The 22,009-nt window shown below is 40.9% G+C and overlaps 3 protein-coding genes across 4 annotated transcripts; 1 reads left to right on the top strand and 2 right to left on the bottom strand.

Moving 5' to 3' along the window:
- Positions 1-2,898: 2,898 nt before the first annotated feature.
- lrit2 (leucine-rich repeat, immunoglobulin-like and transmembrane domains 2) lies at positions 2,899-8,642 on the bottom strand. Of its 2 annotated transcripts, XM_044213751.1 has the most exons (4): positions 8,392-8,642; positions 7,343-8,133; positions 3,969-4,714; positions 2,899-3,691 (listed from the first exon to the last, which is right to left on the bottom strand). In XM_044213751.1, exons 1-4 carry the CDS (start codon positions 8,499-8,501, stop codon positions 3,665-3,667), a joined length of 1,674 nt encoding a protein of 557 aa, XP_044069686.1. In that variant the 5' UTR covers positions 8,502-8,642; the 3' UTR covers positions 2,899-3,664. The 2 variants fall into 2 exon arrangements, with proteins under 2 accessions (XP_044069686.1, XP_044069685.1); XM_044213750.1 differs by having other exon boundaries at positions 2,899-4,714.
- Positions 8,643-9,208: 566 nt separating this feature from the next.
- Positions 9,209-15,597, bottom strand: lrit1a (leucine-rich repeat, immunoglobulin-like and transmembrane domains 1a). Its single transcript, XM_044213745.1, has 4 exons — positions 13,848-15,597; positions 12,869-13,329; positions 11,646-11,951; positions 9,209-11,312 (listed from the first exon to the last, which is right to left on the bottom strand). Exons 1-4 carry the CDS (start codon positions 13,967-13,969, stop codon positions 10,246-10,248), a joined length of 1,956 nt encoding a protein of 651 aa, XP_044069680.1. The 5' UTR covers positions 13,970-15,597; the 3' UTR covers positions 9,209-10,245.
- Positions 15,598-17,124: 1,527 nt separating this feature from the next.
- rgra (retinal G protein coupled receptor a) lies at positions 17,125-21,659 on the top strand. The gene is made up of 7 exons (XM_044213747.1): positions 17,125-17,315; positions 17,585-17,741; positions 18,232-18,353; positions 18,967-19,120; positions 19,242-19,359; positions 20,818-20,931; positions 21,490-21,659. Exons 1-7 carry the CDS (start codon positions 17,237-17,239, stop codon positions 21,631-21,633), a joined length of 888 nt encoding a protein of 295 aa, XP_044069682.1. The 5' UTR covers positions 17,125-17,236; the 3' UTR covers positions 21,634-21,659.
- The last annotated feature ends 350 nt before the right edge of the window (positions 21,660-22,009 follow it).

Below are 22,009 nucleotides of genomic sequence, written 5' to 3'. Positions count from 1 at the left end.
ATGTACTTAATGTATAAAAGTAAAAGTACTCATTACTGCATGTCGAGTGGCCCCTGTCAGTGTTATATTATTATATTCTAAATTATATAATTACTGATGCACTGACATGTAAGCAGTACTTTAATGTTGTAGTTGGAGGTGAAGCTGACTTAACTGCTTTCTATACTTTTAGGTAGTTTAATCTATAACAGTGCATCATCTTTTGTAAACTGATCACGTTTTGTGATCAGTTTTGTGTCAAAATCTTAATCTGATAAGTAACTAGTAACTACAGATGTTAAAGTAATGTATTGCAGTAAAAAGTACAACACTACTAACACAGTACTTGACTAGATGTACTTAGTTACTTTCCCCCACTGAATTTCAATGTTACATGAATATGCAGTTGGATTATTGATAACAGCAAGCAGAGATATTATGCCTTTTGAAACTTTAACTCACTCAGTTGTTTCTGAAGATATTCAGGCTGCCAGTGGGACAGTGTGGCCTATCTGATCACAACCAGCTACAACTGTCCAGCATTAGAACACAGTGAGTCCAGACAGATTGTAGACATGAAGGCTCTGTGAAACACAGAGAAAGCTTTGTTTCCATTAGCACAACACCTCCTTAATGAGCCTGCAAATATACTCTACTGCCCCCTTCTGGAGACAGAGGAGAAGCTGCTTGACCACAGCCCTCTGTTGAAAGACAAAGTGCGTCACAATCCTCAAACAAAATGATAATGACTAAAACTGAAGCTTTTATGGCCTTAAGGGAGATTTTGCTGGATTATATTGTCCATCCCTACTGACAAAGCAGAGGAAAGAAGTTGATGCAGCATGTGCTAAGCTAATGTAAAAATTAGAGAAATATGAAGCAGTGTATCCCAACACTGAATAATAGCTATGTAGAACAAGATTCAGGAATATGGATATTATGGGAGTTAGAATGAGGTGTATGAAGAAGGCTTTACACAACACTATTACATTTGCTGTTGTTTTTAGTACAACCTCACCAGATGTTCAGCATATATGTAATATATTATCGTTATACAAGCCCCTTTGCTCTCCTCAGCTCCAATATCAGTTTGAGCACTACCAATTATGAAGTTACACTGAAGCACTCACTGAGTATTTGTGTAGACATCATGACCAAACATGCACACTATTTCAAAGTTAAATAAAACATGAAATTTGCAGATTACACTCTCTAATCCAAGGACCAACTTGTTCATCTTTGAACAATATTGCATCCTTGGCTACAAACCAAAAGTCCATCTGCCATGATCTAGTTTAGACTGACAAGATGTGTGTGACTGGCAGCGAACTTTCTGCAGCTTTGAGGCCGACACATTTCACATGGTTATGATGACGCAGAGCGGACTCTGGGGATTTAATTTTTTTTATTTGACAAAAAAGACCTTCCTCCTAAACTCAGTCAGATTGTACATATATATGTGCTTTTCTACAAATGTGTGACATGCTGTTTTTTTCAGATCAGTAGCTGAGCTAACCAAACCCAGATTTTAGGTCAAAGTCGACATAAATAAACACAACAACTTTTCAGTTTTGCAAACTGTTAATGCTCTGAAATTAAATGAGGGAATATGAGGAACAGCCCAAATGATCATGCATTATGCCATGTAAGAGGCAGCCAGGATTACTGGGCTATTTGATGGAGGATTACAGAGTTAAAAGTTGCAAAGAGCATTGATGCTGAATGAAAGAAAGCTATGCGCAGGGTTGTGTGTTTGAAGCAACTGAGGTTCTAAAGGGTAAATTAAATATGTGCTTTTCTGAATAAGAAAATTAAGAAAGAAAGCATTACGCGTACATGGTTAACTCCTGATCTTTGAACATTGCTGCCCATGAGATCAGCAGCCGTTTCACAGCGTAGCGTTTAATACACTGCTTTATGCAACATTAAGGTATGTAAGGAAAAAAATAAGATAAGCCCAAATAAAGATGTAATTCATGTGTTCTGTGCTTAAATAGCTTAAATTGAGCATTTACAGAATTCACATTGTCTTGTGTCATACGCAATGGATAAGGATTACAACAAAAAGCAGCATCAATCCCCCACCCGTAAATCATATAAACACATCTGAACAAGCAAGAAAGCAGATGTGTGTCTGTGCTCCAGAAAATGAGATCTGCCAATCTCAGCCAGTCATTTAAAACCATGATCTTAAGTCAAGTGAAGCGGGTCCCAGCAGAGATAAACTGATCTCCTTGCATCCCAAGAGACGGCACACAGAGATGGAGGAGGGGGCTCGTGTGATCTGATCATAAAGTGACGACAGGAGGGGATATTGGAGAGGATGCCAGTGTTTGGGTATTATGTCATATGAACAATTTCATTGGCTGAGACATAACTGATGTGCCATCTGTCTGGGCTGGGCAGCGCAGGTCATGTGTGACGCATGACTGCTTTGTGTTGTGTTGACAGAAGTGGGAGATGAGGAACTGTGACGTACATGTACAGTGATGCAAAGAGGATTAAACATATGTTAATGAAACTTCCACAGTCCTCATTCTGTGCAAAAAATATATTCCAAAGTTTATATGACATTAATATGAGGCTTCAACAGCCTTCACAGTGACTTTGCAAATTATCCACTTGACTTGACTATCTCAAACTACTGAATATTAGCTTTAGATACAGTTTGGAATACATATTTGCAGGGAACGAGGACTGTGGATTTTGTCCCCATCATTTACATTGGAAGAGCATTAGAAAAAAATCTCTTAATGGCAGTATGAACAGGAGGAATAATTACAGCAAGCAAAACCAGTTTCAATGTTCATATGGGCACCGGACTGTTGATTTAAGACAGACTTGAGAAATTGTGAACCTATCCTTTAACCTTTGTCATTCACTTGCCAGCATCAAACATCAATTAATAAAAATACACAGTTTGATTAACAAATCAATTTAATTCAAATCCAACTTTAGTATGTGTTACCTGGTAACCATGAACAGACACAATAAATTAAGGTTTTGTCACTTTGTTTGATGTTTTGTCAGTCATAATGTCATAAAAAGCTGTAATTGAAAGATTTTATGTTATGTATTTACCCAAATCCACTGATACATGATGTGTCCTCTTGTGCTTTAAAGAGCAATAAAATCACTCAACATATATTAGTAACATACAATATACTATTTTAACTCCATTAAACTAAATTTAATGAAGACATTGTCTACAGACAGAGTGCACAATCACTTAATTATTTCACATAATTACCATCTGATTTAAGAGATTTTCTTGTTCCAGAATTGTATTGTATTACAGTAAAAATATGTCAACTTAAATGTTAACGTTGAGCCAAAAACATACGCCAAAATAAAATTTGTCTGACAAATAGATAAATACCTACAGTATATAAATACATAAAACAATATTAAAGTTCTAACTCGGAACTACACAAACATAAAGCAGGAGATAAAGTAAGCACCTACTACTGAAAGACTTTTAGAAAATATACTCATCAAAAGTAATTGTGAGCAGTCCTCCATTTAAATCAATCACAAAGGCTTCAGATAAAGCAGCAACTTAAAATGTGTGATAACTGACATTTAAACATATCATGATAACAAGACAAACATGTCGTATTTCAGACAGAAACAAACTGCAGCACTGCAAATCCTTGAATTACACTCTTGAAATAACGGTCATCATTCACATCTTTGCAACAAACTCCTCGGCCTAGAACAGAGGAAGAGATGAGATTAAAACAAAGGCAGACAATATTGTCATTCTTCCGAATATTGAAGTTATATCAGTATCAAAGTCAACATCATACAGCAGATCTATTTTTTCTATTCTATTTTACAAAAAGAACTGGGTGAGACAGGTCTATTACAAGGTTAGTTTCATGTTTTCAGTTGTTGATTTAACAAATAGTAATTTAATATAGTTCAGCTGTGAGTCTGCTGTGGTCAGCCTTGTGCTTATGCAGTCTGTCATCTGACCTCCTCCTCACCTTCCTGTCTTCACTGGAATCTTTATTAACCAGGCCCTCATCGCTGGCGGCCTGCAGGCTGTCAAAGGTGCCTTGCCTGTCCCGCTCAATCCCTGACGAGCTGCTTTCTCTCCGCCGGTTCTTCCAGGATTCCATGATACCCTCCAGGCAGGCAAACTTAGTGTCAGTAGTGCAGGCATACATGCCTATAGGCACTGCCAGTACCATGGCTAAAACTATCACCACTATATGAATCAGCTTCTCCCTCTGTTCCATCTCAGTAATGTCACTTCCGGTTACAAACACAATGCACTGGCCGGGACGTGGTGCCTGGTTCTTGAGCGTTACACAGATTTCATATTTGGTAGCAGGCATCAGATCTGAGACGGCATAAGAGTGAATCCCAGGGCCGATGTAGATCATTTCTTTCTTGTCAGCGCCTGCGCGGCCAAAGTGGATTGTGAACCAGGTTTCAGTCGGGCTGTCCAAGGTGGCGTACCACTCAATGGAGATACCGCGTATTGTCTGTTTGGCGATGCGGATGTCAATGTAGACATTTTCATCACCAGCAGCAGGTGGAGCCGGGATGCCAGGGAGGAGTGATGACTGGGAGCCGCCAAGAGAGCGGACGTCCAGGAGGATGTTGACAGAGGAGTTTCCAATGAAGTTGACAGCAGTGCAAGTGTAGACCCCACGGTCAGCTGCATGGAGGGAGGGGATCACCAGGAGGGATCTGATGGTGTCTTCGTCCACTCTTTCCTGAGACTCTGGAGGAAAACAGGGATATCCAATGTTATTCTAAGGGGCATGCAAGCTTAGACAATAAAAATCTGTATGAAAAAACTCATTTTGTTAATTTATCTTAAAGGTTCTGTAAATAAGATTCTGAACATTAACTCAGCACCAAACACTTATTTGCTATGTAATGATATAGTGGAGTAATGGCATCCTGAGCAGAGGATGATGTCACACCTCCTGTACCTGTGTTGTTACCCTTTCTGTGTTTGTTTATACAGCCACATCGGCTGTGCGTGCACGTTAGTGCATGTGAGTCCCCTGTGTGAGACTGTTTGTCTGTAAGGAGAGCTGTTTCTTTTCTCATCTAATGCGGTGAATTAAGGATTTATTTCGACCAAACCAGAGTTGGTGATTGTTGTAACAGTGGAAAGACTTACAAAGACAGTTTTGGTGAGTTTTATTTTGTTTCTGTCCAGTTTGAATAAAGTGTGTTTTATGATGATCTGCAAAGTAAAATTACTGTTTTTCTCAATGGAGTCCGGTGCGCCGTAGAGCCTATTTGTTCTGGTCTGAGATGCTGGTGCTCTAGAGTGACATTTAGTGGCAGTGAATGTCACTTATAGCTCTTTTAAGACATTTTTCCACATATCACAAAGTTGAGCACAAATTATTTCAACAAATTCAGGTAACTGTTTACGTGAAAAAAACACTAACTCAGTCACACACCCCAAAAGCACAGCCCTCATGAGCAATTTGGGGTTCAGTGTCTTGCCCAAAGACACTTCATCATGTGGGCTGGGGGAAGCTGGGATCAAACCGCTGAACTTCCGAATGGTAGATGACCTGCTCTAACACGAAGCCACAGCCTCCCCTCATATATACTAGACATTGTAGGGTTATAACTAACACTTATTTTCATCATCAATTAATCTGCAAATTATTTTCTCAATTATTTGAATGATCATTTCATCCCTAAAATGTCAGGAAATATAATAATGCCCATCACAATTTGTGTAAATCTAAGGTGAAGTGATCAAATGACTTGTTTTGTCTGACCAACAGTCCAGAACCTCAAGATATTCAACTAATTATAATTTAAGACAAAGAAAACAAGAAAATCCTCACAACTGAGAAGTTGAAAGTAGAAAATGTTTGGCGTTTTTTGCTTGAAAAATTACTTAAATTATTTAACGGTTGTCAAAAGTGTCAAGTGTCAAGTGGCCAATTATTTTTTTGTCAATCGACAAATCGATTAATCAACAAATGTTTAAGCTCTAATAAACATGTTTGGGGGATTATCTCAAAGTGTACAGATATTGCAACATGTTACTTTTGGGGATAATACTTACATGGTCCATGCATGTAATGTGCACATAACAAACAAAGTATGGCATAAAAATTTGTGTTGTGTCCTTGTAAAAATTTAACTAATTATCTAACAGGAGATGATGTGTGGTTGCAACAATATCAGTCATGTCTACATGGAATAAAAGAAGTGGGAACAAGACAGCAGTGTGCTTTTCCTCATGATGTTACTCCCTACTCAAGTAGTTTGGTACCCTTTGTAAAGGGTTTATAAGTTGTAACTAATGGCTTTATTAATGTTTAATAAATCACTTTTTGTAACTTAAAGACCTGAATAAAGATCAATTCCATTCAATTCAATGCTTTATAGATCAGCCATTAACATGATAAGAAATCTGGGCTGCCAGAATTCATGTAGCTCCTTAATTAATCAGGAAGAGTGCTTCAGTGGACTATGTGACCTCTGATCTGCTGGAAAACAGCTGCAGAGTATCCAGAACAAGATACATTTATTAGGAACTTATATTTAAAAGTGCAGACTTAATGAATTAATAATAATTTATTTTACAAATCCTTTATTAAATTACTTATATTAATTTATAATTACAAATGACTGACTAACTTTTGCTGTTTGCTTATTAGACAGTGAGAAATCCTTTATTAATTAATTATAACTGCAGACTTGATGGCTTATTAGAAAGTTATACATTCATTACTTTTGATTAGAGATTTTATTAATGACATGACTATTAATGACTCACCAGCAAGGGAGATTTTTCACAACTTGGCAACCAAAAGGTTGTTTTCTATTAATGGCTTATAACTGAACTATAAGCATTAATAAATCATGTAGTATAAAGCCAGTAGCTACAACTTCACAACATCATTATTTTGTCATTCTAAAGTATAAATATAAAAGTACTTTTGCTCTAGTGACAGCTACTCTACTCACCTCTGGTTTCTACCCAAAATAATGAGACAGCTGACTGTTAGCAACAGCATACTGATAGCAGTACAGACAGAAGCAGCCTGGTTGCTGTTAGTTTATGATGGACTGGTCATGACTTGCAGTCATGATCTACAGTAAGCACTCCACTCTAAAGGTTAAGTCTAATGACGCAAATGTTTACTTAATTACACAGTAGCCCAGTACTCTCAGTCAACACTGATGGTGTTGTGCAGATTGAGAGAATCAGTGGTGATTATATCGCGGTGGGCCATTATCCAGATTTAGCCCGCCTCATCTTTAAGGAGGGGTTATAGGGGTCTGCGATTAAAATGTGTGTTTAAATATCTAATTTACTACAAGATATCACTCGAACTGGGTGTGCGGATGACATGCACACTCTTACCATGAAATCCTCTGATTATCTTCAGACCATATGTCCACCACACCGTGGAGTCTGGCCTGGCCTTGGCGAGGCAGCGCAGGGTGAGGTTTGCGCCCTGAGGCAGGCTGATGTTGGAGGACGGGGTGGTGACGATGGGCTTCATGCACGCCTGCAGCTCTACCTCGTGGAAGAACTTGCCCGCCCTAAAGTCCGGCCCTGAGCAGGTCAAGTAGGAGTTCATCAGTATAATCGGGGGGCTCAGGGACCTGATGAACTCCACGAAGCCCTTCAGGCGGCAGTCGCAGAGCCAGGCGTTGTCGTGGAGCGCGAGGACGACGTTCGGCCCGAAAGCGGTCGCCTCCCGCTCCTCCATGTTCTGTAGTTTTTGGTAGAGAGGCCAGTTTTGGAAGACCTCCTTCGATATGACCGTAAGCCGATTGAAGGATAAGTCTAAGTAAGTCAGACCTGGCAAAAATTTTAACGCATGCTCCGGCAGGACGTCCAGCTGGTTGTGCTTCAGGTCCAGGATCTTGAGGGCCGGCGCGTCCTCGAACGCTGTCCATGGTACTGAACGCAGCTTGTTCCCTTGCAGGCGGAGCTCGGTTAAGTTCCCCAAACCCTCCAGACCCTTTGAGTTTATCACTGTGATATCATTGAAGTTCAACCACAAGTTCTCCAATGCGGGCGTTTTTGAGAATGCCCCTCTGGGTATTTCAGTGAAATGAGATTTTTCTATTCGTATTTTGGTCATATCATCTGGAAGGTTCTCTGGTATGGCACCAAACGCGCTCTCCTCCATACATATGAGCGACCTATGATTAAAGGGAAGAGCTTAAATAAACATTATGTTACTGTGTAGCCTGATGCTTCATAAACACTATTTACTAGGACCACATATTAGAACTACAGACCTCAATCTAACCCCTAAAGCTAACATTTCTTGAGACAATATAAGCTATGTAATTGTCATATAACTATGTGTCTTTATCTACGGTCACCCACTGACACAGTTCTAGGTTAAAAATACCTCTGCCATGGTGAAGACTGGACTACGTGAAATCAGGTTTTACCTTCCATGACGGTCTTCTACACAGCTGCACCCGCGTAAACATTGAGAATAAGTTTCATACGCCTGGATGTTGAACAAAACTATAACTAGCAGGTAACAAATTATGTCCATAGTCCGCGAAAATTCCTAAAGTTGAGGGCTACATTCGTGCTCAAGACATGCCGAGTGCGGCAGACGAGAGAAGCCTATTAAGCTTAATCCCTGATGTACAGTGTACTGAACAAGTGGCGTCTAATTCTTGGGAAAGACACGCATGATTAACACTTAACTTGACATTGTTAGTAGCTCTGACCCACTACGTGTTTAATTCGGTACTCGGTACCACTTTCTGAGTCCGAGGTGATGAAGTCAACCTTTATGAAATAACTAATGTAACTAATAATTTACTAATAAGAACATGGTTTTTGGGTTGCCTGTTTGTGAAAAATCCCTTTGACTGATTTAGCCTGCCCTTTCTATTTAATAACAATGCAGTTCTGAAAGTTGGCAAGCCATTAATAAATACTTCAAGTCTGCAGTTATATATGTTAATAAGTTGTTTTGGCAACCCAAAAGGTGTTCTTATTAATGGTTTATAACTGATTTATAAAGCATCAGTAAATGATTTATTAACATTAATAAAACCATTACAATTTACAAACCCGTTATAAATTGTGACTTATCACAAAGTGGTACCTTTAAGTCTTAGACCACCTGAATAAAATAAAGAGTTTAATCTGTGTCACCCTTTTTCAAATCCTTGCTGAATGGAAACCCACTTTGAAAATTGATCAATATGTTGAGGTGTAAGAACTATAAGAACACACAGTACTGCTAACTGGAGATGTATATATAAAAGTTTATTTAACTATATTCAAATAATATCATTGGAATAATAGATCTACATTTAATGGGATAATGATGCCTCTAGGTGGCACAAAACAGGTATATAGAGATATTTCAGTATGTGTCGCATTGCTGGGAATAAAAATTGTTTAACATTTTGTATCATTTCCACCATATTTACAAAGTGTCATAGTTCAGTCCTTTCTGTACTTCTCTCCAGCTCCAGCTTTTCTCCATGTTGAACCATGCCTGTGTGTATATCTTCTCTGAGAACATATGACAGATATATACAGAGGCACAGACTTAACTGTATATGTAAGTGTACATCATCCAGTAAAGTATATACAAATCATACACATACATATATGATATAAATAATGGAGTATCAACCATTGAGTTCCCTTTTATGTCAGATCAGGTTGCAGAGGTTTCTTCGCTGGGCCATGCAAGTGAGATGAAATATAAATTACAATGATTGTTATGTTCTTTCAGCTTTTGACATGTTTTCTCTTACAGGCTTTGTGATAAAAACATTCTTTTAGACATGGAAGCATGAGTGTGCTTGAATGTTGTCTTACTATTAATGCATGGATACATGTATGACAGTCCAATGAGTTTCACTCTATCTGCAGGAAACACGAAATATTCTACACATATCTGGAAAAAACAAGTTAACTAAAATGTTAAATATTCTCTAAACTGATATTTCCATTATAGTGCAGCGTGCAAAAGTTCTTTGATAGAAGTTGGCTCTCTGTGGCGGGGGAGTTGGTGGCGTGATCCAGCGAGGAGGGACAGGTGGGGGGGAATCCCATGATGTTGGCGTACGGGAGCGCGTGGGAGGGGGGCTGACGTCAGGATGTTGCTGAGGATGAGAGTGCAGGTAGTGATGGGGATATGGATGTGGGTGGAGATGGGGATGGGGGTGGTGATGGTGATGTGATTGGGTATTGGGGTTTGGACTGGGACGTGGATGCAGGTGAGTACGAGGAAGATGGCGTGCAGCAGGAGCCGGAGCTGGAGCATGATGTCAGCAGAAGTACTCGTTAGGCTGTCCCTCTATCTTAGCTGTGGCCTCAGAGTCCAGGCTGGAGCGGGCTGACAGCAGCCTGTTGGACTCCTCTGGGTTCAGTCTGTTCAAATACTCGCCCTCCAGCCCTTTGGCCTTAGTGCCAGGTGACAGTGTTTCAAAGGTCACATATGAATCTTGGATGTCCTTGGATTTCTTTCCCCAGTACTTCTGAATGCGTCTCTTCAGCGCCCCACAGCACACGATGACAGTGAGCGGGACCGCAATGATACAGGCCACTGTGATCACAATCACATTAATCAGCTTCTGAGTGCCAGTGGCACTGGCTGCTTCATCAGTGGAAAATATGACACACTGCTCCTTCTTAGGGATCAGCCCCCTCACACACACACAGGCAATGTACTTGGTCCTGGGTACCAGCCCTTCGATGGTTACACGGTTCTGCCCCGCCCCAACATTGATCTTCCTCATGTCCCTCTCTCCAAACACAGCATACAGCACACTAAATGATGTTGTGTTCTTGGCCTTAGGGGCTCTCCAGTTCAGAGAAATTGTGTTGTCTGTGTCCCCCACCACCTTTACTGAGCGGACCACTCTGTCCGGGTCCTGCTGCAGCAACGAGGTGTTGGCCGCCAGGTTGCTTAGATTTGTCTTCTCTAGATCCAGCAGCGCATCTGGGTTGGAGGAGGTGGCAGGCCCCGGGGTGGCTCTGTCAGCCAGGCTGTAACTGGCTAGTCCAGGATCAGGACCAAGACCAGGTGGAAGGCCTGGATCCAGGGCAGGCAGGGATGAAGGGGTGGAGGTTGGAACCACATATCTGGCCACCAGTTTCTCCTGGTAGGCAGCTTTGCCCATCTGGTTGAGTTTCTTGACTTTGGCTTTATTGTCATTACTGGTTTGGTTCCCCTCTGGTTTTGGTGAGTTTGAGACAATGAGAGAAATGACAGCCTCAGCATTCCCTGCATAGTTAGTGGCCTTGCAGATGTATTTCCCTGAATCACGATGGGACACAGCTGAGACACTGAGGATGGACCAGGTGATTCCCTCTTTTGAGGTTTCCTGCTGGACTGTGGCGGCAGAGAAGAGAGAATATGGTCGTTACATAATGGTTACAAAGGGACAACATCTGAAAAAGAAAACTAAAATATGATGTGGCATCTGAGAAATATCCCCTTTCATACAAAGAAGCGCCAAGCAGGTGATTATACAATGTTGCACTGATCATCATCAGTGTTGCATAACTCACTGTTTTAGCCACAGCTGTCAGTCAGACTTTCAACCTCACTATCTCCACTGATCGCTTTCTGTTTAATTAACAGCAGCACTACAGTGCAGACAAAAGCATCTTATCTCAGGCACAACAGAGAAAGACCCTGACTTTCAAATATGTGGTGACTCACCTGTTCCATTAAGGACTCGTCCATCCGTCCTGCGCCACGTCAGGTCTGGGATGGGGACTCCAATGGTCCCACAGCGGAGCAGCACATTGTTCCCAACAGCGCTCCGGACTCGTGCCACAGCTGTGTGGATACGTGGGAGCTGACAGCGACGCAGCTCTGCGTCACTGAACAAGACCCCTGATACACTCTCAGGAGCTGAACACCGGAGCCTTGTGTCAATGAATGCCACTGAGAGCGTCGGAAACTTCTGGAACTGGACCAGGTCATAGAGCCGACAGTCACACACCCAGGGGTTGTCATGGAGACCTGAGGGTGAGGGTACAAGTGAGGCTACAGGAAGAAGAAAAGTGTCCAGCTGTGTGCAAAGTGATAGACCAGCCTGCAGATGGCCGGTGTGGATGTTAGGATGTTAATCCTGTAAGAGGATTAATATTTAATTCATAAACTACATTATGACCATGACTACGGCAATGATGATGATGATAGTGGTGATGATGATGATGGTGGTGGTGGTGGTGTACTAGTGATCAAGGTCAGGTTTTGCTGTCATTTCACCCTCCTGTCCTTGACCAAAGCACCAGCCTTTAGAGCTGAACCTGGAACAGCTGGCCACCGTTCTGAGTATGAGGATGGGTTAAACACAAATGAACTTTGTACTTGTATTCTAAACATGCAGTAGGCTATGAAGTGCAGCAACGCTGTGCATGACGTTGTTCTAAATTTAAAGGCAAAAGGCAAAAATTGCCGATCAGACTTCTTCCACACTTAATTAAATCACGCCCTTGTCTTCGGTTCTAAAGGGTCAATTGGGGCAGAATGGGCCAAGGCACATATATAAGCATAAAGAGAAAAAAGGATATTCCAAAATGAGAAGGCCATTAGAGAAAAGGCCATGTGTTCCCAATTAAGAGCAAATTTAAGTGCGAAGAAATTGAACTGATTTTTTTCGTGTTGATAACACTTTACTTTAACTCTCCATATTCAGCATTTATAAGTACTGCTATATAAAGATTTAATTAATGGTTTAACACACACTATAATGTAGTTGTAAGCAGATATAAGGACATTTTAAAGTGTTTATAAATGTGAGGGAATAATAACACACTTTCCTTTACGCATGTTTAACAGTGCGCTTTAGGTATTTAAATGGAGGCAGGCATAAACCACGACCAGAAGGTTTGGGTGAAAGAAGGTTGGACGTCAGGATGCGCACTGACTCTTACCAAGTATCATTTTGGAGCTCTCTGGCCCTTGCACAGGTTTTGCGGCCAACCAGGTGGACAGCACCTCTGCCGGCAGGGTCAGCAGGCTGTTGCTGGATAGATCCAGGTAGGTGAGGTTCTTGATGTAAGTGGTGGCCTCCGCTGGCAGCGAGGTGAGCTGGTTGTTGTGCAAATCGAGAAGTCTGAGGCTGGGCATATCCATGAGAGATTCCCAGGGAAAGGCGGTGAGGGAATTCCCATCCAGACGAAGCTCTTCCAAGCTGAGCAGTCCCCGGAAACTGTCCGGGTTCAAGGCGGACAGCGTGTTGAAAGACATCCACAGGAATTCCAGACTGGAGAGGTAGTTGAAGGCTTCGCTTGGTATCCGCTGGATGGCCGTCTTCTCAATCCGCAGCTTGGACGTGTCAACAGGGAACCCGAGAGGCACAAGCGATATCTCGGGATCATTGCAAATCACGCTCCTAAAAGGGAGACATCATAAGTGAATTTGTGTTCACCTCCAAATCATCCGTCACAATGCTTACACGTTACGCATTGAAGGACAATGTAAGGACAATGTAATGTTTTACAATGTAACAAAATAAATGAAAAAGTATTAATTAGAAAATAGCACAAAAAGTCTAAGATTAAATCATGTTTTGAAGTCTAGAGGTTAAAAAAATATGTGGTAAGTTCACAAGTAGCAACAATGCTGTGGCTAATAATTCTGAAAAAATACCCACTCTATCCAAACTCGCATAAAACGCATATATGGGGGGGTTGAAAGTGCCTTTGAGAGATAATCCTGCATTAAATAAAATTGGACCGACATGCACTCCCTGAATTATATTTTGTACACATGTTCACCTCTATGAAAACATCTGTCCTGATATGAGGACAAGACCTGTCCGTCTAAAAAGATGCGTCTGTGCGCACAAACCAGAACATATTATAGTGTGTTTTTGATATAAAATCATTTTCGTTTGGACAGCCACCTTACCTGGCTTTTGATCCATCACTCAGGTTGTGGTAAAAACAGCTGCACTGCGACGGGCAGGAGCTCACTGGGAAGACAAGTTCACCTGTGGCCAGGTAGAGCCCCAGGAGCAGGACGAGGAACATTTTGGCCCACTTTTACGCATACGCAGCTTGCCTACATGCGCCCAGTTTGCGCCCACTGAGGTCAAACAGAGTTGCTTTTTTCTCTCATTTACAGGAATATCATCCGCATGGCTTTGTCCCACCGCTTCGCTGTCCCATAGTGATCGGACTGCTATGAGTCCAGATATAAAAAGGATAGACAAGGATTAGCGAAAGGACTGGCGTTCTTTTCATTTGGATGCGTATTGCATCCCGGAATCCGATAGGCTGCGCAGAGACGTCCCTATTTATTATCATAGAAAAACACTTCCGAAATGGATATAATCCACTGTGATGTTTGGATTTTTTTCTTTCCCTCAAATGTAGCTTGTTCATTTGAGCCCTGCCGTGACTGTAAATCTGTAAGTGGACAGCACTATGTTTTACCACAAGGTGGCCCCTATAGCATGGCCTGTGGCTCCTATTTTAGGACTGCCGTTAAAAAGCAGACATGGAGTATTTGATTTGAGCGAAACAGCAATATTCAAATACATTGCATTCTCATTCCCTCTTTTGGCACTCCCATCCCATTTCATTCATTACATTTATGTACCTGCACATAAATTACAAATGTAGACTATTCATAAACATGAAACAAAGTAGTATTTTCTAAACCAACACAATGTGTTAGAATAAAAGACTACAATAGTAAGGAATGTATGTGTAATCACTTTGAATGAAAGATTCACAGTGGCTTTTAGATTTCACCGCTGTAATCCATTTGGACAAAATCCCACACTACTAGGGGGAAATACCTCCAATTCTAAAGCTTTTGTTTTGCAATGTAGGTAAATACTACATGTGTTATTTGGCACATGCTCATTGTGTCCCCCCTTGTATTTCATCACACTGAAAGTTCAGTGTTACACTTGGCTGGCACTGCAAAGTGTGCCGACTCTGGCCTGAAGAGATGGCGAAACAATGTGTGTTTAATGTGTTTGAACAACTTGGCAGTAAGAACCCACTTTACATCTGACCCACATTTAACCACAGAGCCAGGCCAAAGGTTTTTGTACACAACAAAAAGTTTAACAGAGATGAATAAATTCAGATTTATAAGATGAATAGGGACAATAATAGCTACTGCATTTGGAAATCTTGAATATACTGTAGTCGCTCTCTCTCACTCTCTCTGTCTCCTGTGTGTTATGTGCCACATACTGATATATTAAAGTCTTCCTTCTTCCATCCTGAGTATTTGCCCTTTATTTTAGTTTTATTGCTCTGTTTAACCTTTTTGTATTAAAATCCCTTTGAGTCGCAGGTCTTTCAGTGTGTATGGTTTTAGAACCGTGCAGGTCTGTACTGAGGCCCTAGCCGTGTTGAGCAATCATATTCCCTCGTGTTGAAACACTTAAACATTCCATATCGCACTGCAAGTAGTTAATCTCATTTACTAAAGCCAACAAAGCTGTCCTTTTACATTGTATGAACCAGAAGATTGGATTTTATTTAAAGTGCAATGTCATTCTTAGTGTGCAAAAAGTCTAATTAGAATAGATATACTGATGTAAGAGTAGAATAAATAGGGTTTTGGAGTGTTTGCTGTATCATACAGTATCATTATTGGGCTAAAATGAAGCAAGAGTTGTCAAATTAAACTTGCTTCAGTGCACAAACACTTTCAGCAGAAACCGTCAGCAAAAAACATCCAAATATTATTAGTATTATAAATACACCTATTTGTGTTCTCATATTTTTACATTTTGAGATAATTTTTTCCCATATTTAATCTGGAATGGGATACATTTGTAAATGCATTTAAGTGTTTTCAGTTTTTAGTGTGACCAATTTTAAGAGAGCCAATTTGGACTGGAAAAAAAACAACCCCATGCAAAAATGTGATAACAATTCAGCTGACTGTCACAGTGTTACCGTGTTACCACATAGTGTAGTGGTTAGCTTTCTTATCATGGCCACATAAATCATCTGATACATCTAAGTTCTTAAATTAATACACATAATTAGAATTTTGTTTTTAGTAAGATGTAAAGTGTCCTAAAATAAATTGGATCTTGACCATCAGCATTCCCATATGATTTTGCACTTTACACACATTGTCACCTATGTTTCCCAAGATTCCTGATCTTATAATCCTGAGAGTGAGACAAACTTCTAACCCCATGGTATGAAAAGCTGCAAATGATGTCGCAACTGAAACATGACGAATCCATCGTAGGCTGGGGAAGATGACTTGTTTTCATGTATTTTACACGCTTGCACGTTGATCAGCTAAATTGGAACACTTAGCTTTTATTGTAAACCACATTTGCAAAACTCACACAGGAAACTCCAGACTGAATCAAACTTTTACTGACACATGTTGTGTCTGCAGTTCCAAAAGTGCAATTTGGTTTTGTCCTCTATCATTTCAGGCAGATGTCACAATTGGTTTAATCTCTTGAGGTCAGTGTGTCTATCAGAAGTTTTATTCCCTGCAAAAAGGTCCTGCTTTATGGTACAAAGGGTTAATAAAGTTACAAATCAACAATATTCACATGGACAGGGTTACTACAATGAAGTACATCACACATTTCACTTTAAGATAAACTGTGCATAAGCTGCAAGGCACTGATGTGCATATAGGAGGCAGTGAATAATACATTGTGTATCCTTATCTTTTGCCTGCAGACAAGAGCAAACGCCACGTCTTTAGACTTATTCGCATATTTTTAACGCTGTGCCTCTGGATGTACCAATCACAATGAATTTAACACTCATGCAGAGCCTTTGGCAAAGACATGGAAGTCTAAGAATAATATTGTTGTTAACAGAGGAAATCGTTTGATGTTGTGATTGGAGGGTTTTGTTTTCTTATTAAATGTGAGTATAGTTCTGATTGGCAGGAGGCTGAAGCGCTGCTGACACCTGTTGTGTCGGACGCAGAGATGTGGGCTGCATCAAACGTGTCATCTCGTCGTTGGACATCAGCGAGGGCTGCATCCTCACCGGGATGCAAAGACACAAAGGCTTGTTGTGTAACTAATTGACGGCTTTACCGCTGCGGTGGGCAAATACGCATTACGGGTTGCGGTTTGTGTGGTTATGTTCATTAAGACATTCCTGCACGGATTGGGGCGACAGAGAGAGGGGGGGTTTACATAATAATAAGTGCATGCTTTTCACGTGAATTCCCCCCTTTAAAAGCGGGCTCCCTTCGGTCACACTGAGGCACATCGTAAACGAGCGGATAGAGAGGAGTGAAAAGTCTGTGACAGCTGCATTTTGTTGTGTCAAATCGGCTCCAGGATGGTCTCGTCTTACCCTTTACCGGATGGCTTCTCCGAGTTTGATGTCTTCTCCCTGGGATCGTGTCTGCTGGTGGAGGGTGAGTGTTTTCGCATTAACCTATGACAGGACCTGAAGCCACCCGGTCGCTGACAGTATAATGTCGTGGGAGGAGGGGATCTGTAGCGTTCTCTTTAAACTCGCAAATTAACCTTCACTTCTAGTTTGTAGACAAAAAACCGACTGCGATGTTGGAAAAGAGCATGTTTACTCTCGTCTTGAAATGTCACGGTGCTGCATGTGGCGCAATAAGCATCGCTGTGCGCACTGATTTCCATTCATGATTGTTTATTTTTGTTCCACCAAAAGGTCTGCTGGGCTTCTTTTTAAATGCGGTGACAATCGTCGCTTTCCTCAAAGTGAGAGAACTGAGGACCCCCAGCAATTTCCTAGTGTTCAGCTTAGCGATGGCTGATATGGGCATCTCCATGAACGCCACCATCGCCGCTTTCTCCAGCTTCCTGAGGTGAGTGATGTAACCACCCCCTTTCATAATGTAGATCAAGGTCTGACCATATGTGACCAGATGAAATGTAATGAGCAAATAACACCGTTGAAATGACTGGCTACCTGTCCTCTAGGTGAGCAATCGACACGGAGCTGAAAATCGATACAGGGAGGAACAATCAAAGCTGTAGAATGGAGGGGTCAACACACTGCTAAACCCTATGTCATTGTGTGCAGAGGATTTTCAAGCTGTAATCAGGAAATGAGAGATGCTGCTCTGTGTTCATGAGTCCAGGGATTATAGGCTATATATTATTATTGTTATTATTTATTTTCAAATATAGACCCATGGTCTAAAATAAGTAAAGTGATTGATTGCTTGCATGTTATATTTCCATCAGTTTCAGTGTGTTTGGTCATGAACATAAGCTGTTTTAGCACATAGTGAGCTCACTCTGAAGGGACAATTTGTAAATAAAACAATTTATGCACTCACCCTCTGTCTCCAGGTACTGGCCTTATGGCTCTGAAGGATGCCAGACTCACGGTTTCCATGGCTTTGTGACAGCTCTCGCCAGCATCCACTTTATAGCCGCCATCGCCTGGGACAGATACCACCAGTACTGCACTAGTAAGTTAACGCCTGCTTCTGTCCCTGCCCAGTAGGTAATGCACAGTTACATCCAAATACATTCTGCTTACTCTCCCCTGTGGAGCACAGGCTCACACACACATGACATCCACGCATACACTGAACTGGTTCTTGTTCTTGGCCTCCAGCTTATCTTAAGACCTCCTGCGATTCTGAAGAGGCCAGCTGGTCAACAAGTGGCCTATTGTATTTAAACTTGCCACAGACCGTTCTGATGACTGAATATCCTTAAAATAATAAAACAGAGCAGTTGTTATTAGCAGATAAGCAAATGGTGTTACGACTGTGACCTGGGATGCTTGAGTGTTAGTAGAAACTCTTTACTTTTTATGGTATTTTCAACACTGAGTCATAAAGCCATTGTTAATAGCAGAAAGAGGAAGTTACTCAACAGGTAACCTGCAGTGTTCACATTATTTACTGTGGAAGTTATTAGACAGCTGGTTACTCTGGTATAAACATGTTAAACAAAGTGCTTCTGCAGTAGTGTGACCTTTACCAGACTGAGAAAACATATAGTCAAGCACACATTCATGTTGATGAAGGTGTTAAAAAAAAGTAATGATGAATGTTTTGACCTTGTTCTTGTCAGGGACAAAGCTGCAGTGGAGCAGCGCCATCACTCTAGCTGTATTTATCTGGCTCTTCTCTGCCTTCTGGTCTGCCATGCCCCTCATCGGCTGGGGAGAGTACGACTATGAGCCTCTCAGGACCTGCTGCACTCTGGACTACAGCAAGGGAGACAGGTACTTTCTCACACATGCACTCTTCACAATGCTATCAGGATATATGTAGATAGTCTTTGGCTTCTCTATCCCTCACTGGGAGTAGTTTATACTAAGACTTTGTGCATTTTTCTCTCCACAGAAACTATGTGTCTTACTTGATCCCCATGAGCATCTTTAACATGGCCATCCAGGTGTTTGTTGTTATGTCCTCTTACCAGTCCATTGCACAGAAATTCAAGAAGACTGGAAACCCCAGGGTAAGTTAAAAAAGAAAAACTAAATCCACAAACTGCAACAACATAGGATCAGAAGTATAGAGTGATGTAGATTTACACACTGAGATTTCAAATTCAAGTTTGTATAGCAATTCTATGTTTTCATGTCAATACGGAGACAGACTGGCTCTGTTTTGCTACAGTGGCTCCAATCCCAAATTTAATTACATGCATGAGGCAAAGGAATTTAGAAATAACTAAAAGAAAAGTTATACCTAAAGCACAAATCCTTACAAAAATATGCAATCCACGTAAAGATTCTTCCTTCTTTGAAGTCACCCATTGGAAGGAATCAGAAGAATTCACTTTATATTGACATCAATTTCATCTCTTCCTAGTGTAAGCACAAATTCCTCACATGGTCCTCATTCAGAGTAACAAAACAGACTGTGAATGGGGAGCATGTAGGCTGTGACATATAGGTCATTGCCACGGGGGGAAGACTGAGTGCTTCATTTGGGAATGCAGGCAGTAGCTGGTGTGCTGTGAAAACAACAATGTGTCCATGAATAACAAGTTCAATAGTGGAGTTCCTCAGGGGCTGAATCAGGTTGCCTCAGTTTATATTGCATAAGCCCATTACTCACAGTCCTCTGAGTTGGCTGGAGACACCAGAACAATTCATTTATGTAATATCTCTAATGTAATGTGTATGCCATAAATACGATTGTCTGGGCGTGTCCCATGGCCGTGAAGTGGTGAGAGGTTGTGTCTGATGTTGCTTTATGAATATCTTTAAATGCCTCTGTGACTGGCTTGTCAGGTCAGGACTCATTCCAGCCGGGGAGTCAGTACAAACTAATGCTGTGCAGCCAAACTTTGTTCAAACCCACAGAACCTAATTTTAAATTCTAGTGGCGATCCCAAAAGTTTTCAAAGATACCAAATAGTATTTTGGAGTTTTGGGCCAAGACATCTAGAATATTTCCATTTCATGGAAAACATGAAGATGTGGGTTTGAATGTTTCACTAAACGTCATACAGCTTCAATGCAGAGTCGAAATGAGCTGATATAGAATATATATGATACTGTCAGACAGTGTGGAATAAAATGATTTTTCCAACTTTAAAGCTACTGAAATGATGGAAAAGGGGGGAAACTGTATGTTAAGGGGTTACATTTTGCTCTGTATGTGTAATCACTGACTACTTTGACCCGTGGATTACAGCAACCTGCCCCTTTACGCACTAGCTGTTTCAGTTTTCTAGCATGAATGATCTTAACACAGATACTGTTTTTCTCCCAGTCATTATCCCAGTCATGTGACTTGCCCGCAAGTAAAAAACCTCATGAAACAAGGCATTTTGTCTCCTTCACTCCTTATGGTTGATTGGTAACTAATTATTCTTGTCCTGATCCTCTCTCCCTCTCCACTTTTCATTCCTTCCCATGTTTATCCCTCCTGCTCTGCCTCTCTCTCTATCCTTTCCCCTCTGTAGTTCAACCCCAACACTCCTCTTAAGACTATGCTGTTCTGCTGGGGCCCCTATGGCATCCTGGCTTTCTACGCTGCTGTGGAGAATGCCAACCTGGTCTCCCCCAAGCTTAGGATGGTAAGGACTGCCAGTATATACATGCAGAAAAAAACCTCCACTATAATCCAAACTTATTAATGTACAGTACCAGTCAAAAGTTTGGACACACTTTCTCATTCAAGTAAATGGGAAAGTGTGTGCAAGCTTTTGACTCATACGCTATATATATTTAAATGCAGCTCATAGAAGATGCTCACGCTCACATGTTGGACATACATAAATATACAGTCAAATATCTTAAATTTTAAACTCCCTATGCATAGAATATGAAGATCTGACTGTGGTAGTATCAAAAAAAGACACTGTGGCAGACAGCAATGCATGCTGCTATCTCTTCACAAACAACACATAGACTGTACCAATTTAACCGGGAGTTTCATTTTCAATAATCATGAGAATCATTTTAATTTTGATATAATCATATAAAAATTCGACACATATTGGCTTTAATTAATTAGCTGAACAAGCAGTTGTGCTTGATAACTGTATTTTAGTGAATTTTCATGAGAATCTGTAACACTCCTTGAGGTCTTTTAAGCACTTACAACCTTGTTGTGCTTGCACCTGTCTCTGCAGATGGCTCCTATCCTGGCTAAGACCTCTCCCACCTTCAATGTCTTCCTGTATGCTCTGGGAAATGAGAACTACAGAGGAGGCATCTGGCAGTTCCTCACTGGGGAAAAGATCGATGTGCCTCAAATTGAGAACAAGTCCAAATAAACTAAGCATGCAATAATTACACACAATTACTGTCCTGGTGGTTTCTCACAGGTACCTAGGTGTTTCTGTCTGTAAGTGTACGTGTGTGTGTGTGTTGTGTCTTGAACAGTGGTAGCCATTGTCCCTTGTAAACATATGTCCTGGATTTGTTGTCCTTTGTTTCTGCAGTTGTATTTCAAAAAGGTTTTTGTCAACCAAACAAAATGAATTGGAATATTGTAAAAAAAAAAAAAAATTAATTAATTAAAAAAAAATATATATATATATATATATATATATATATATATATATATATATACCACATAGTAAATGCAACAAAAAAACATTGGACTTGGCTACTTCTGTAACAAACACGTGATTTCTCTGGTTTTCTCAG

The sequence above is a fragment of the Siniperca chuatsi genome, linkage group LG11 (genome assembly GCF_020085105.1).
Source record: "Siniperca chuatsi isolate FFG_IHB_CAS linkage group LG11, ASM2008510v1, whole genome shotgun sequence".
Lineage (NCBI taxonomy): Eukaryota > Metazoa > Chordata > Actinopteri > Centrarchiformes > Sinipercidae > Siniperca > Siniperca chuatsi.
The sequence above is the reverse complement of the archived record's forward strand: the minus strand, read 5'-3'. Positions and strand labels throughout refer to the sequence as shown.

Bases quoted from the DNA above. Each gene is read 5' to 3' on its own strand.
- lrit2 (XM_044213750.1), bottom strand. From the start codon at position 8,501: ATGGACATAATTTGTTACCTGCTAGTTATAGTTTTGTTCAACATCCAG. The intron at 8,134-8,391 runs GTAAAACCTGAT...CTTTAATCATAG, and splicing joins GTAGAAGACCGTCATGGAAG to GTCGCTCATATGTATGGAGG. The intron at 4,715-7,342 runs GTAAGAGTGTGC...GTTTTCCTCCAG, and splicing joins GATAATCAGAGGATTTCATG to AGTCTCAGGAAAGAGTGGAC.
- lrit1a (XM_044213745.1), bottom strand. From the start codon at position 13,969: ATGTTCCTCGTCCTGCTCCTGGGGCTCTACCTGGCCACAGGTGAACTT. The intron at 13,330-13,847 runs GTAAGGTGGCTG...TCTCCCTTTTAG, and splicing joins AGTGATGGATCAAAAGCCAG to GAGCGTGATTTGCAATGATC. The intron at 11,313-11,645 runs GTGAGTCACCAC...CTGCCGCCACAG, and splicing joins ACGAGTCCTTAATGGAACAG to TCCAGCAGGAAACCTCAAAA.
- rgra (XM_044213747.1), top strand. From the start codon at position 17,237: ATGGTCTCGTCTTACCCTTTACCGGATGGCTTCTCCGAGTTTGATGTC. The intron at 19,121-19,241 runs GTACTTTCTCAC...TTCTCTCCACAG, and splicing joins GACTACAGCAAGGGAGACAG to AAACTATGTGTCTTACTTGA. The intron at 19,360-20,817 runs GTAAGTTAAAAA...TCCCCTCTGTAG, and splicing joins AGAAGACTGGAAACCCCAGG to TTCAACCCCAACACTCCTCT.